This window comes from Erythrolamprus reginae, chromosome 6, assembly GCF_031021105.1.
Source record: "Erythrolamprus reginae isolate rEryReg1 chromosome 6, rEryReg1.hap1, whole genome shotgun sequence".
Taxonomy (NCBI): Eukaryota; Metazoa; Chordata; class Lepidosauria; order Squamata; family Dipsadidae; genus Erythrolamprus; species Erythrolamprus reginae.
This window is the reverse complement of record NC_091955.1, coordinates 46,167,241-46,182,534: the sequence shown is the minus strand read 5'-3', so window position 1 is coordinate 46,182,534 and position 15,294 is coordinate 46,167,241. Positions and strand designations below refer to the sequence as shown.

The 15,294-nt window shown below is 35.8% G+C and overlaps 1 protein-coding gene across 14 annotated transcripts in view; it reads right to left on the bottom strand.

Annotated features, from left to right (window-relative positions):
* Positions 1-15,294, bottom strand: part of CNOT2 (CCR4-NOT transcription complex subunit 2) — a 174,067-nt gene that overhangs the window by 36,798 nt on the left and 121,975 nt on the right. For all 14 annotated transcript variants that reach the window (XM_070755709.1, XM_070755716.1, XM_070755712.1 and 11 more), the window contains 4 exons: positions 5,997-6,119; positions 4,826-4,892; positions 2,314-2,461; positions 1,266-1,448 (listed from right to left, as the gene is read on the bottom strand). In XM_070755709.1, coding sequence (XP_070611810.1) covers positions 1,266-1,448; positions 2,314-2,461; positions 4,826-4,892; positions 5,997-6,107 — 509 coding nt within the window. In that variant the 5' untranslated portion in view covers positions 6,108-6,119. The remainder of the gene's footprint in view (positions 1-1,265; positions 1,449-2,313; positions 2,462-4,825; positions 4,893-5,996; positions 6,120-15,294) is intronic.

Here is a 15,294-nt window from a genome sequence, read left to right as displayed (position 1 = left end):
TGAGGGAGATCCGACATCCTGGGAATTTAGGCCTGTCAGGGGCTCGGCAGCACACGATTGAATATTTCTGCGTGTTCGGCACAATGAGTCGGCAATAATGGCTGCCTCCAGGCTCGTTCCGCCCTTTCCTGCACTATGGCAGGATATCCGGGCGTTTTCCCGCTCAGGGGAAGATTGCGGCGTCATAGCCGACTTTAAAATGGCGGGCGGAAGTCGTGGGCTATGGGGAACACCCAATATGGCGGCCTCCTATGTAGCTCGCCATTTTCGCGCCCGCCGAAAATGCCGTTTGTGGCGCTGATTCCGTTCCGCGATCTCCTTCGCTTTCGGCGCCCTTGATTCGGCGGGAGATTTGAATTTCGGCTGCATCTCTGCCGTTTCCAGCTGCTGGGCTTCAAAAGTCGCTTTTGCTGGGGTATGGCCGCGCAGGCCGGGGACCCCCTTCATGGCGACTCCGGGTCGTAGGAGCGGTACCCACGCAGGGAAGAGGCTCCGACCTGGGTAGAAACGATGCAGGCTTACTCCGCAGAGCAGGGGCCCAATCCCGCCTAAACCAAGAATCCTCGAGGATCTGAAAGAAAGAAAAGAGAATTTTGTTAGGTACAGGTGCAATAAATATGTATTAATAATTTATTTATCTTTTAAACATTTTAAATTAAATATCTGAACAGTCTAGACTACAAAAGTCATAGGAGAAACTACTCATATGTCCCTTCACTATGACTGAGTTTTTTAGACTGATACAGGAAGGGTAACAAAGGGGGTGGACCGGTTATTTATGCTAATTTTTAACTCAGTCCCTTCCAGCAAGGCTGAAGAATAACCCATTATTGGACTCTCCGTAGCAGTGCAAGTGGAGAACCTGCCTTTTACTTAAGGAATCTAAAAGAAGAAAAATTAGACCATGAATTCCTATTTAATATCCCCCCTCCCAATCTTTTAAGCTCGGATTGGAAAAATGTAATGAAATAAAGAATCTAATCCAAAAGAGGCTTCAGAAGTCACATATGACATAGCAAATAATTTTGGAAAGAAGATTAGTTTGTAAGACATGAGAAGTTTTCTCAGAAATAGGAATATTAAATCATTCGTGTGATGAAAAAAACATAAAAACACAATTTACTTTCCTGCTGTAGATTTTGAAATATGCTCCGCTTCTTTAACAGAAAAGTAGTGTGCATAGGAATGGAATGAAAACGGAAACTCTTTGTGTAACTAAATGCCCTTCATATAAAATAGGATAATTCATCCTGAATTTATCATACCTGTTCACAGTAAAAGGTTGTCGAGAGGGTTGTTGCTTTGGCATACAAATTATGCTGGGTGAACTTCGATTAGGACTGCCTAAACCTGAACTGCTCATGCTGTTTGTCCTGCTGGGAATTCCAATGCCCTGACCAACCTGGGAGTGGTTCATCATATTCCTAGGATTCATAGGCAATATACCCCTGAAAAATATGATACAACAATAATGAATATGTCAGCATATCATTATTTCTTTGTCCAAGCCAATAGTTTCTAAGTGGACATTTTATACATGAAATGACTCATTTTATAATGAAGGCCACCAGTTGTCCATCTTTTTCATTTGTATCAAGCGATTGGTAGTGTTTTTGAAATTTCAGATTCACACTGAGCTCCTAAATTCAATTAGGCTCAGATATTTAAAAAACAATATTAGTGCTCAAGATTATCTTCCATGAAAGCTCTACACAGACTTCAAAAAATCTGTATGGATTTAGTATTATTCCCAGATTGGGCATCATGGTGCCCCAGGATGCTGTCAAAAAATCACAGTGATATTTTATTACTTAATAAGTAGAACTGTTAGTAAGTTCACTGCAGGTCCCTAAACTTCTGACAGCAAATGGCCAAAGATGCTGAAGTTCAAGGAAATCCCAGAACCCCTAAGCTAATGCACAAAATTACAATTCTCTAATATCATCAAGTAATGCCAGCAATAACACTTTCATTTGTTATATAAAATGTATTTTATTTAGTTTACTTAAATGTATTTCACTCATTAAATGTATATAGCTGCTTACTCTCCAAGCAATTATTTTATCAATGCTGCAATATTTTCCTAAAAGCATCCATCTATCTATCTCAACAGAATGTATAAATTATTTTCTGTGGTAGAAGCAATACTACATTAGATGTTTTTGCCTTGTTCACAAAGCAGAAGCAACAATTCAGGAAACAAACACTTGGTTTATTATTTCAGAACCAATATCTAGAATGCAAACTACTTCTAAGGGAAAAAAATGGTACAATAGAAAATGTCCTGGAGAAATATTTATTATCAATAAATACCTGCTCGGAGATGGAGGCGTGTGAAGTGACATTGTTGGTACCCCTGTTGTTGGTGTTACGTGGCTTGGTAACTGAGTGCCTTGTGATAAGCTGCGATTTAACTGAGGGGTATTGTTGCTCATCCCCCTCATTGGAAGGCCTAGTGCACCTATTGAAAAAAAAAATCAAAAGAAGGATAATGGTGAAAATTAAGGAAAATCTTATTTGTTTGCTTTTTAACAATCAAAAATATCTTAATAAATATCAAAGGAAAATTTAGACAAGCGGACCACCATTTTATGAAAACAAGATTTTAAATTCACTGTTTTTAAGTTTCAAACTTTATTTTTTATTAAAAAGGTTAATGGAAAGATTTTTGAGTAGAATAATTATGGATTAAATATGTAGTTTAGTTTCCCCCAAGAAACACTTGAAAACCAAAAATGTTTTTTTTAATGAACAAATCCAAGCTAAACAGTTTCTATCTAGAGGAATTCCTTAAATGTCTTTGTCAATAACCTGCTTCATATAGTTTAAAACATTAATTTATTTAGCTTCTGGAGGGGGGAAAAGCAATGAGAGTTATAAGATGGGAAGAAACAAAGAGAAAGGAAGAGAAACAGAAATGAAATTCCTCTTCCTCTATATCACCTGAGTAATCTGAGTAGGATGGACAGTGCTTTGTTTTGGTCACAAATATAAACATTTAGTTTTGATGCAAGTTATGCTACAAAACCTTACTTTACAAAGGCCAAATGGAGATGGAGGGTTCTGAGATTTAGCAGCTTAGGTATCATATACTCTGCTTTTTGGAGACAGAAAAATACGACAAGGCAATATACATTTGTGATCCAAAACTACATTTGAATTTGGGTTACAAATCCAACTATTCATATTAATCAAGTTATAAAAATAAATTGCTTTCTTAAAATATTTTAAAACATATTCTTTCTTTCAGTTTTCTATATATTAAAGATGTCTATTTATACCCATTTATACACCTGAGTGCAAGACAGAAATAAGAAATATTAAGGATAAGATGAAATGTCTATCCATGCTGATGTGGAAAGGACTAAAGCTATCATTAGTTGTCTTGAAATTTTACATATACATATACACGCCTATACATGTGTGTGTGTGTGTGTGTGTGTGTGTGTTATTTGGTATAATAAAAAAATCATGCATATTACCATCTCCCTAAATGAGAAGGGAGCACTGCCAACAATGTTGTCTAATGAGACAAATTCGTTCATCTGTATATGAGAGAAGCTCCCCAACAGCTTACAACAGCTGTTATATATCAAAATCATAATTTCCCCTTAATGTTCTGATCAGACCTTCTATGCTCTGCTAATCTTGCATGCAGTTCACAGGTCTGAGAGAAAAAAACAAACTTCTACAATATACTACTATGTTCTCCTACATGTGAACATGAACAAGAGAAACAAAGCATTCAGAGAAGCCACTTAATTGGCAATTTGGAATGGTAAAGCACCCTAGTCAAGAACTGCAATATAATAATTCAAATAGAATCATTTGATTATGTCACTTCAACTCTAATGAAGAAAACCTAGTTTCATAGTTCAATTAGAAAGCCATGTAGGAAAGTTACAGACTTAATAATGTACACAGAAATTCCTAAACAGAAGCAGAAGTAATTTAGGAGCAGTTTACAATTTACCCATGTCTGGAAACATTTCTGACCCATTCTATTATAATGAAGGGGCCAGCAAAATAATACTCTGGGTACTGATGTTTTTTATTAAAAATCCAAGAGGATATTGTTCTTCCTAAAATATGATTCATGAATATTTCCTTTGTAACTAATAAAAGTTTGCTATTTATAAAAAAAACCAAACCTCCTACAGCCAGATAGAATGTATCTAAAGCTTTTGTGAAATACTGACTTGGCATAAACTGAAATAGCAAGTTAGAAAAAGTGTAAAACATAGTCTAGTAGTAGTAGTATTTATTCTTGAGTAATTTAAGTGATAGGAACTTAATATGAACAACTGAATGTTCTGTAGAAGTGCTAAAATTAAAAAAGGTATTTATGAATTGTTCATTTTTAATGCCCTCAACTGAAACAACTGCTTTCAAGCATATTACAGGAAAAAAGTTTGCATCATATTTTAAGATGTAATTATGCTGAAATTATTAAGGATATACAAAGCAATTAAAATAGGTGTTTGCACGCTAACATAAGCAAAGCACCTGTCTTCAATCACAAAAGTAGGAGCAGTTTTCAGAATACTTTTGCATCTGCTCTGAAACTTGTTCCCAGTTGTCTGCCTTGTACAGATAGAATACTTCTGCTGACAAAGCAAAGCAGCTGACTATGATACATATGTACAGATAACTGAAGACAGCTTTAAAGCAGCTGTGTAAGACCTCCAAAGGCTCTACCTTTTAAAATACTTTGAACAGCTTTAAAAATTATATCAATAGAAAATGTCTACATTAAATTAACCTAATTTAAGGTAACTTACAAATACATGCTATCATTGGCCTATTATAAAAATAGATTTCTTACTTTGTTGCCCATATAAACTTGCCCCAAACTGAGACAGCTGACCTGATGTTGATGGTGATGCCAGCATCTAAAATGGAAATAAATGTAAAAAAAATAGTCAAGGATAAAATATAGTGGTTATGAAATATTAAACAGTTTAAAGAAAAGCTTTATTAACTTATTAAACAATGGTATTATGGTATTATATTATGTGACAAGGATAGACTTTTAAGTTATAACAAGGAGTATGGAAGCCATAAAAGCTGAGTGACCTAATTTTCTCTTAGTCCAATTCATCTCAAAGGGTTGTTGTTGTGGGGAGAACAGGAGGAGGAAAGAATGTTTGATGTTTATTGCCTTGAGTTATTTGTAAAAATAATAAAGATAAGATACAAATAAATAAAATGCCTTATTATTTAATGGAATTATGTTCATTATATGCCCAGTGCTGTGAAAGAGGCTGCAGTTTGTCCTCTCCTTGGGGTTTCCTGGACATTCAGGATGTGAGCAACTAGTATCCAATTATAAATATTACTTTCTTGAGCAAAGTAATAGAAAGAATAATGGCCAGCCAGCTACATATACACTCAGAGAAAGCCTATGATAATTTCAGTTTGGTTTCAGGCCTCAGATCAAGGGTGAGTTTCTCCCAGCTCGGACCGGTTCACCCGAACCGGTAGTGACCTGCTGGAGATATCATGATGACGTCATGGGCCCAGTTCAGTCACTGACGATCTGTGGGGGGCGCCAACTTTTTAGGGGGGGGAAATGAATTTTTTTTCTTCTGAACATGCGTGGAAGCCAAGCCTCCATTACTTGCCATCTTGTTTTTGGCTTTTAAAAAAAATATTATTTTCGGAGTATACCTATACCAGCCCCCCAAAGTCAAATACAACCTTGATGAAGCCCTCAATGAAACCAAGTTTGAAACCCCGCTCAAAGCAGTTTACAGAGTCAGCATATATTGCTCCCAACAATCTGGGTCCTCATTTTACCAACTATTTTACTGAACGATAGAAGGCTAAATCAACCTGGAGCTAGTCAGTATCAAGTCCTGACTGTGGTAGAATCAGCCTGTAATAATGCATTCTAACTACTGCATCATCACACTGTATAATAAAAGCAATTGTGTTTGTGTGTAGGAGGTAAATCTGTACAATACTATAAAAATCTACTCGCACAAAAAACTTACATCTTTTTCTGATCGATGTGGGAACATCGATGACTGGCTGTAGTACATATTTTCGTCATGGTAGTCACTGTCGACCCCCTCTACAAACTTCTTTCTTGAAGCACCAAACATGCTGTTTGTCACCTAGATGATAATAAAGAGCATTGTTCCTTTTTGTTATTTATAATAAATAACCTTAGTATTCAGGTAGCATAGATCATATTTGTACATATTTATGCAGGTTTGGTCTGATATATTGTAATGCATTTCTCTGGGAACAAAACCTTCAGCTTTTGAACTCTGTACCAGTGTAACAGCTACAAGGATTTGTTTTATGTTCAACTAATCAATTTATTCTTTTCACCTCTCTAGAAATTAGTTTTAATTATAATGGAGATAAGCAACTTCAGACTTCACAATTCAGGCTTGTTTTTCTACATTATAGTTAACCATTGTAGCAATTTTAAACATGAACAATAAACTATAGTTGAATTGAAACTGAAAGTAAAACCTTATGAAAAATGCTGAGGGTCATAACAGAAGGGAAAGGAAGTTCGAAGCTATGCATATAACGGATATGATTCTGAACTTAGAATCATATTAGATCAGAACTTTCTAAAAGTTAATTTCAAAGCCAAATTCTACAGTAAGCAGCAATTTAATTCTTTAGCTACAGTTTTTAAAATTACTCATACTTGTATACATTTTTTTTTAAAAAAACACATCATATGCAGTTACGCTATTTGTGGTTACTTTTAATATTTGCTTTTTACAACTTTTTAACAGCTTTTCTATATTGTTTTTATATTGTAGAACTATATTTTTCAGAGAACCTAGGTTATTAGACAACAAACATAACATATAAACATATATAAATAGCATTAGCAATAGCTTTTAGATTTATATACCACTTCACAGTGCTTTACAGCCCTCTCTAAGTGGTTTACAGAGAGTAAGCATATTGCCCCTAACAATCTGGGTCCTCATTTTACCAACTTTGGAAGAATGGAAGGCTGAGTCAATTTTGAGTCTACTGAGGTTCGATCTGCCAAACTGCTGACAGTCAGTGATCAGCAGACGCTTGCAGTACTGCACTCTAACCATTGCACCACAAGGCTCTTTTAGAACTGTATCATCTTACTTTCTTTATAACAACCCACTAAAGTTAACTATTGCATCTACATTGCTGATGAGTAATGGAGATGCATATGCAAAATTTTGCCCAGTCATAGTAATATTTTACCACTAAGGCTATATGTTATCATTTGCATCTCTGTGGTACCACAATCAGAAAAATCAAGTCATAGAGACAATGCCTACAATAAGATGGTTTCTTTTATGTCCAGTCACTATGACATTGAGTTTAATTGAAGGTATTGTTTCTTAAATTCCATTTTATAGAAAACCATACCCCATCCTCCTCAATGCTTTTAATCACTTTATGATTACCACATGCCACTACACAAATGCAGTTCTCACCTCAAAAAGGAAATGCTTAACAGACCATAGGGATTATTTCTTCCTTTATTCTAACCAAGCAAAGAAATCTTTAATGGTAGGGATGAAAATAAGAAACAACAAAATACTGTCCTGTATATATTAAACCAAAGAAAATATTTTGTAAGAGGTATTGGTAACTATTTCCTATTGCTAGTAATTTGGGAACAACTAACGCCAAGTATTAGTGTCAGATACAGTTATATCTCGTCTTACAAACCCCTTGTCATACAAACTTTTCGATACAAACTCGGGGTTTAATATTCTTTTGCCTCTTCTTCCAAACTATTTTCATCTTACAAACCCAAGCCGCCGCCACTGGGATGCCCCGCCTCCAGACTTCTGTTGCCAGCAAAGCGCCCGTTTTTGCACTGCTGGGATTTCCCTGAGGCTCCCCTCCATGGGAAATACCACCTCCGGACTTCCATGTTTTTGTGATGCTGCAGGGGAATCCCAGCAGCGCAAAAATGGGCACTTCGCTGGCAACGGAAGTCCAGAGGTGGGGTTTCCCAGCGAGGGGAGCCTCAGTGAAATTGCAGAATCACAAAAACACAGAGGTCCGGAGGTGGGGTTTCGAGGACTTCCGTGTTTTTGTGATGCTGCAATTTCGCTGAGGCTCCCCTCGCTGGGAAACCCCACCTCTGGACTTCTGCTGCCAGCGAAGCACCCGTTTTTGCGCTGCTGGGATTCCCCTGCAGCATCACAAAAACACGGAAGTCCAGAGGTGGGGTTTCCCATGGAGGGGAGCCTCAGGGGAATCCCAGCAGCGCAAAAAAGGGCACTTCGGCTGGCAAAACGGGTGAGTTTTGGGCTTGCACGCATTAATCGCTTTTCCATTGATTCCTATGGAAAACATTGTTTCGTCTTACAAACTTTTCACCTTACAAACCTCATCCCGGAACCAATTAAGTTCCTAAGACGAGGTATCACTGTATTTAAATTAGAAATAAGCTGCAACTGCTCCCATGTATTCAGCCTTGATATACAGAATCCCATTTCCATTCTATCTAGTTTGTTAGATTTACACCTCACCTTCCTTTAGGAACCTGAGATATTATACAATGCTCAGGTCTCAAATTTGAGACATGATAACTACCTCATACACACCCACTTAATTTCTTTGGCCAAGGGTACACTTCAACCTTGGCCTCTTCAGTGCCCATATCGTTGTTAATATTAGAACACAATAACATTTTATGACAGCAGGTAGAAAACCATGACTTAGTTGTCAGTAAAGCCCACCACTTCGTCCAATTACTAAGAATGCTGAGACCAGTAATTCTTAAAACAAAGAATGCCATGTTATATTAATACCAGGTATGAAGTCAGAAATATTACACACATTATCGAACCAAGTTGTATGAACTGATTGAGTACTGTAATTTATAATGTGTATAAGATTCTTATATAACAATGGATATTTTCAATTAGTGGCAGAAAAACATACATTTTTTATTGTAAAAGTAAGTACACCTACATCTGAAAACAGAATTAAACCTGATCATGTTTCTAAAAAATCTTATGGATTGCGAATACAATACACTTAATGTAAAAAAAGAAATATGTTTTATCTTACATACCTGAATAATATATAAAGAATGCAATTAGTGGCCTCCAAATTGTAATTTAATATATGTCAAATTTGCCTTATAAGGTATATCTGAAAAGTGCTATAATTTTTTAAAAAGGTATTGTTCTCTAGTGTGCTGAGCAGAGAATCCATGAGATTGCTCACATGAGTGGGGAAGAGATATAACTGAACAAGAATGTGTTGTTGGAGATACTAAAATAGAATGTCACTACAATTCGTTGTTCAGTTGCTAGGTTGTGTACGATTCTTTGTGGCCCCACAGACCAGGCCCCCCTGTCCTCCACTGTCTTCCTGAGTTTGCCCAAATTCACATTCATTGTGTCACATTCATTGTGTCAATGACACTATCTATTCGCTGTGTCAATCACACTATCCAACCATATCATTCTCTACCGTCGCCTTCTCCTTGTGCCCTAAATTTATTTATTTTTATCTGGCTTTCTATAACCACTGTAAGATTTTGTTTATATTTTAAATTATAAGTACATTCTTATTATCTTTTACTGTAACATTTCATTAATATAAATATGAAAATTTATGCCTAAAACTTTTTGTTGCGAAGTTTCATCTACCTGGAACCAATTACTATATTTTCCGTAGAAATATTATTTTGAATGAGTGCAAATTGTAATAATGTGACCATTTTAGGTATATATTAATGGTACTGATTGAATTTATTTATATCTTATTTTTATAAATTTAATCTGTACAATCAAAAATATTTTTTAGCTAAAAATAATTTCTTAACCTCCCAATTTTTGTTTGTTGCTTTGGGCTGGCTCAATTTTCTTATTTTTTAACCCCATGCACCCAATACTTTCTCATATATACGGCAGATTAGGTTCTCTTTTGCAGTACATGTAGACAAATAACAATTTATCCCTGCAAATTATGAAACTAGGCAATATTTTATGATTAGGTGGTTCAATAAAATGAAGCTAAATCCTAAAATGGTAGAGGCATTGTGAACTTGTAAGTTTATGGGTCTGGAAAATTGAAAGACCTTTTGTCTTTGAACAAGGATGCAATCTCTGAAGGAATAAATGTACAGAGTGGGTAAATTTCTGAATGTATCTTTATTACTGAAGGTCTATCCCTTGACGGGGATAATCTTTCCATAATAGTCTTTAGTAACGTTTTGGATTATTGTAAGACATTATACCTAGGTTTGCCCTTGAAAATTATTTGAAAATTGCAAAAAATACAGAATGCAGCTGTGAATCTATTTCTAGAACACTCTTCAGAAATTATATAGCACCTGTCTTTTTAAAAAATTCTATTTGCTTGTAAAGACTGTTTGATAGTTCCAGCAATGATTTTTAAGGCCCTTAACAGTTTACTTGAAGATAAACGGGCCCAGATGTTAAGATCTGCAATGTAGACATTCCTAAGTCTCACAGTTGGAAAAAATATGTCACTCTTTTGTTTTGCTACTCTGGCCTTAAAATTCCCTTTTTGAACAATAGCATCCTATTCTAGATGAAATTTAGCTTTTTAACCTTGCACTTGGGATTTAGCAGGCTTAGCCCCTGAAATGCTTCTCTGTACTACTTGATTGGTTTTAATTAGTTATGTATATTACAGAATTTTATTCCTATTTTTATGAATTGTAACTGACCACATTTCGCTTACAAGTATTCCAAATAAATAAAATTAAAAAGTAAATATAAGCACTTTTGTTCTAATTAAATTAAGAATCAATATCTTTAAAGGCAGTTTCTAAAATTAGTAATATACTATTAGGAAGGTATTCACATAATTAGAATAATAGAGTTGGAAGGGACCTTGGAGATCTTCAAGTCCAACCTTCAGGTAGGACTTGAAGGTAACCCTATACCATTCAGACATATAGTTGTCCAATCTCTTCTTAAAAGCTTCCAGTGTTGGAGCATTCACAACATCTGGAGACAAGTTGTTCCACTGGTAATTGTTCTAACTATCAGAAAAGTTGTCCTTAGTTCTAGGTTGCTTTTCTCTTTGATTGGTTTCCATCCATTGCTTCTCACCTTATAATGTGAGCCATTCAACAGTATGAAACTCACCTAGGCATCCCAGTTACTTTTACATGTAATTAGTAGTACAAGTGCTTTGAAAAATACTGACACCACTGAATCCATGTTTTATTTTTATTTTTTTGAAAAAAAGTTTTATTAAGTATGTACATTAAAAATACACAACAAGGGACAACATATTGACAATATATACATATAAGACAGATATGAAAAAAAGAGGAAGGGAGAAGAGGATGAGAAAAAGAAAAAGAAAAAGAAAAGCAATAAAGCATCCTGCTTTATACATAACATATTTGGTATCATTATTTACAATTTGCACTACTTGAAGAGTAGTGTAATTTATGTGCAGCTTACGTCTCATTTACAAAGGAATATCTTCCTTTTAACAATTGTTATATATTTAATACATAAATACAATCTTATAATTTCCTTGTCAATATATCAATCATATATCCTTTTTTTTTCTTCAATGGTATAATGGTGCTATTATTTATTAATATTTATTGATATTGGTTAAATTTATTGTCTCTAAATTTGGATTTGAGGTTCCTAATTTCTTTTCATTTTATTTTAATTTATTTTTTGCAACCCAGATATACCATCTGTCCCAGCTTTTGTGAAAGTCCTCCATATCCTTATCCTGTAATTCGTAAGTCAATTTAGTCATTTCCACTACCTGATATATCTTAGTTATCACATTATATATCGTTGGTGTGAGTTCCTCTTTCCAGCATTGAGCGTATGTAATTCTTGCAGCTGTTATGGTATGCAGTATTACATGTCTGTCGTTCTTTGAGAAATTTTGCCTGAATATTCCAAGTAAAAACAGTTCTGGTTTTGTGAAAATTTCCTTTCCTATAATTCCTTCTATCATAGTTTTAATTTTCCCCCAAAATTGTTTTGCTGATGGGCACGTCCACCACATATGGTAATAGGTGCCTGGTTTTTTCCGGCACTTCCAGCAGGTGGGGGAAAGCTTGGGGTACATTTTGGACAGGCGAGCTGGGGGAAGGTGCCACCTGTAGAACATCTTATAAATATTCACTCTGTATGGGATTGAGAGCATTATTTTATAGTTAACTGTCCATATTTTTTCCCATTCTGGTAAATTTATTGTGTATCCAAAATTTTGCCCCCAGGCTATCATACTTCCTTTTACTTCTTCCTCCGCTAATTCTTGATATAGCAAATATTTGTATATTTTGGAAATTTGTTTCTTGTCTGGGCCTAATAAAATTTTATCTAATGCGCCTATTTTTTGGAATCCCTGTCTTTCTTTGTCCTCTTTATATTTTGACCTGATTTGATAATACTGGATCCATTCAATTTCAATCCCTTTTTGTTGCAGATCCTGTTTGGACATTAATGTGTCATTTGCATCTAAGATTTGGTCGTATATTATTTTATTCTTTAAATTCATTACTTTGGGATATACTATAGCCTCATTTGGTGAAATCCATCTAGGTATCTGCAAGTATTGGGATTTTTGTACACTAAACCATGATTCTATTAGACTTTTCCTTATAAAGTGCTGTTTAAAGTGTGTATATGATTTATTCTTTTTTTCCAAATAGGTAAGAATGCCACCCGAATTCGAGGTTAAAACCTTCTAGAGCTAATATTCTCTTTTCCCTGAGGGTGATCCAATCTTTTATCCAGGTCATTGAAGCAGCTGTATAGTATAGTTTCCAATCCGGGACTCCCATCCCTCCTCTGTTCTTGTAAATTTTTATATTTCAGTCTGGCTTTTTTCTTACTCCAAATGAATTGGTGCGTCAGTTTTTTAAGTGTGTCAAAAATTTCCTAGATAGTTTAATGGGGATTGTTTGGAAAAGGAAAATAATCTTAGGTAGCACATTCATTTTTATCGCAACAATTTTGCCTTAAAAAGAGAGTTGGAGCTTAGACCATTTGTCTAAGTTTATTTTTGTTGTTTGTAAAAGTTTTTCATAGTTATCTTTAAATATGGTACTGCATTTGGGCGAGAGTGTTATTCCTAAATATTTAACCTTTTGGGCTATATTGAATTCTAGTTTACTTTCTAATTCTAAATTTTGCTTTGGGGTCATGTTCTTAGTTATTATCTTAGTCTTAGATTTGTTTATTTTTAATCCTGCAATAGCTCCAAAATCTTCTATCTCTTTCAATAGGTGTTTACCTGATATTAGTGGGTTTTCCAAAATAAATACCATATCATCAGCGTAGGCTTGAAGTTTGAATTCTTCATTTTTAACTTTTAATCCTGTTATGTTTGGATTGCTTCTTACTTTAATTAGTAGGGTTTCTAAAGCCGTTATGAAGATTAACGGTGCCAGTGGACATCCTTGCCTTACACCTTTTTTGATTTCTATCTCCTCTGTCATTTCTTTATTAATTATCACCTTTGCTTTTTGCTGAGAGTATATTGCGTTCATTAATCCTAATAATTTGTCGCCAAAGTTCATTTTTTGGAATTGCAGTATAAAATATCTCCAACTCACTTTATCAAAGGCTTTTTCTGCGTCTACGAATATTAGAGCTGCTTGTTTTCCAACCTGTAGATTGCAATATTCAATTGTGTTTAGTATCGTCCTAGTATTGTTTTTGATCTGTCTATAGATCACAGAGAGCACTTCAGATCACAGAGAAGGAGAGGAAGGTAGTGCTTTTTAACTTTTTGCATTTTGCATTTTTGTATTCAAGGAGAAGGGGCAGATATAACTGGCTGTAAGAGACAAAGGGAAGGATTAAAAGCAGTAAAAAGCCATTTTAATTTGCACTTCAGATCACAGAGAAGGAGAGGAAGGTAGTGGCCCGCGCGCCTAACGGCGCACGAATCATATAACTATAAATCAAAATCAGCAAAGTTTGGTAGCAATAGGAGTTGTTGATTTTCTTGCTAAGTACTTGTATTTCAATACATTGTTAAGATGACTGGCTTGGTGCAGTGTAACACTTGTTTGGCTGTTGTCTTCCGTAGTACCTTGTGGAACTTGGGGTACTGCCCTCTTTGCATTAGGACATCTAGGTTAGATGGCGAGATCTCTAGATTGCAGTCCTTAGTTTGTAGCTTGCAGTCAAAAGTGGAAAGATTGTCCCAGCCATGTGCTGTAATGCAGCCATGTGTCCAGCCTCCACTTCCACAGCGCCCCCCGAGGAGGAGGGCTGTGTGGACAACTGTCGGTTCAGGAAGATTGCGTGCAGTTGAGCAAAAACATAGCAATTTTGGTCTCTCTGTATCGAATCCCTATAATGTTCTTGTGGATTTAAATAGTAAGGATGTTGGAGATATTAGCAAGGCCCCTCAGGCAGAGAATGAGGGGATGTTCAAAGGGGAAGTTGTCATAAATGTCACCGAACCATCAAGTGCAGTTAGTAGAAATAAAAAGAGGACACATTTTCTTGTGGGTGATTCGACTGTTAGAGGTGTTGATTTGGGACAGAGTAAGGACGTGGTGAAGGTGCTGCGGTGTCTCCCAGGGGCCACTGCCAGCAGGGACAGGAGGCAGATTACAAACATTGTCAAGGCTGTGAGTAAAGGTAATAACATTGATGTGGTGGTGCATCTTGGCACAAATGATTTGTCCCAGAGAAATGTCAATGTAGTAAAAAGAGATTTTCAATGTCTAAGTGTGGAGCTGGGTAAAATAACAGATTCAGTGACTTTCTCAGAGGTGTTACCGGTTTGTGGTCAAGAGGATAAAACAACGTGTATCAGAGAGTTTAATGTGTGGTTAAGGCAGTGGTGTAAAGCTGAAGGTTTTGGCTATGTAAGTCATGATGTCAGTAGGTGGTCTAATAGGGAGTTGTTTAACAGGGATGGTTTGCATCCATCATACAGAGGTACCCAGGTACTCGGTGAGGAATTCAGAACTTTTTTGGACAGGCATTTAAACTAGGTAAAGGGGACAGAGATGTAACTGATGTGGGTGATTTCTGTCCCCGACCAATGAGGATAAAGCAGTTTTTGGAAGCTTATGAAAAGGGAGCTGCAAATAAAATAGATGTAGTTGTTGATGATAAGGGGCAAACTAATAATGAAAATAATGTTCTTCGGGTAATGTGCACGAATGCTCGAAGCTTGAGCAACAAGCTCTGTGAATTAATGGCCATAATATCTAGAGATAATTTGGACCTGGTTGCCATAACTGAGACATGGTTTAAGGATTCTAATGAATGGGAAATATCCATACCAGGATATACACTGTATAGGAAGGATAGAATAGAGAGAAGGGGAGGT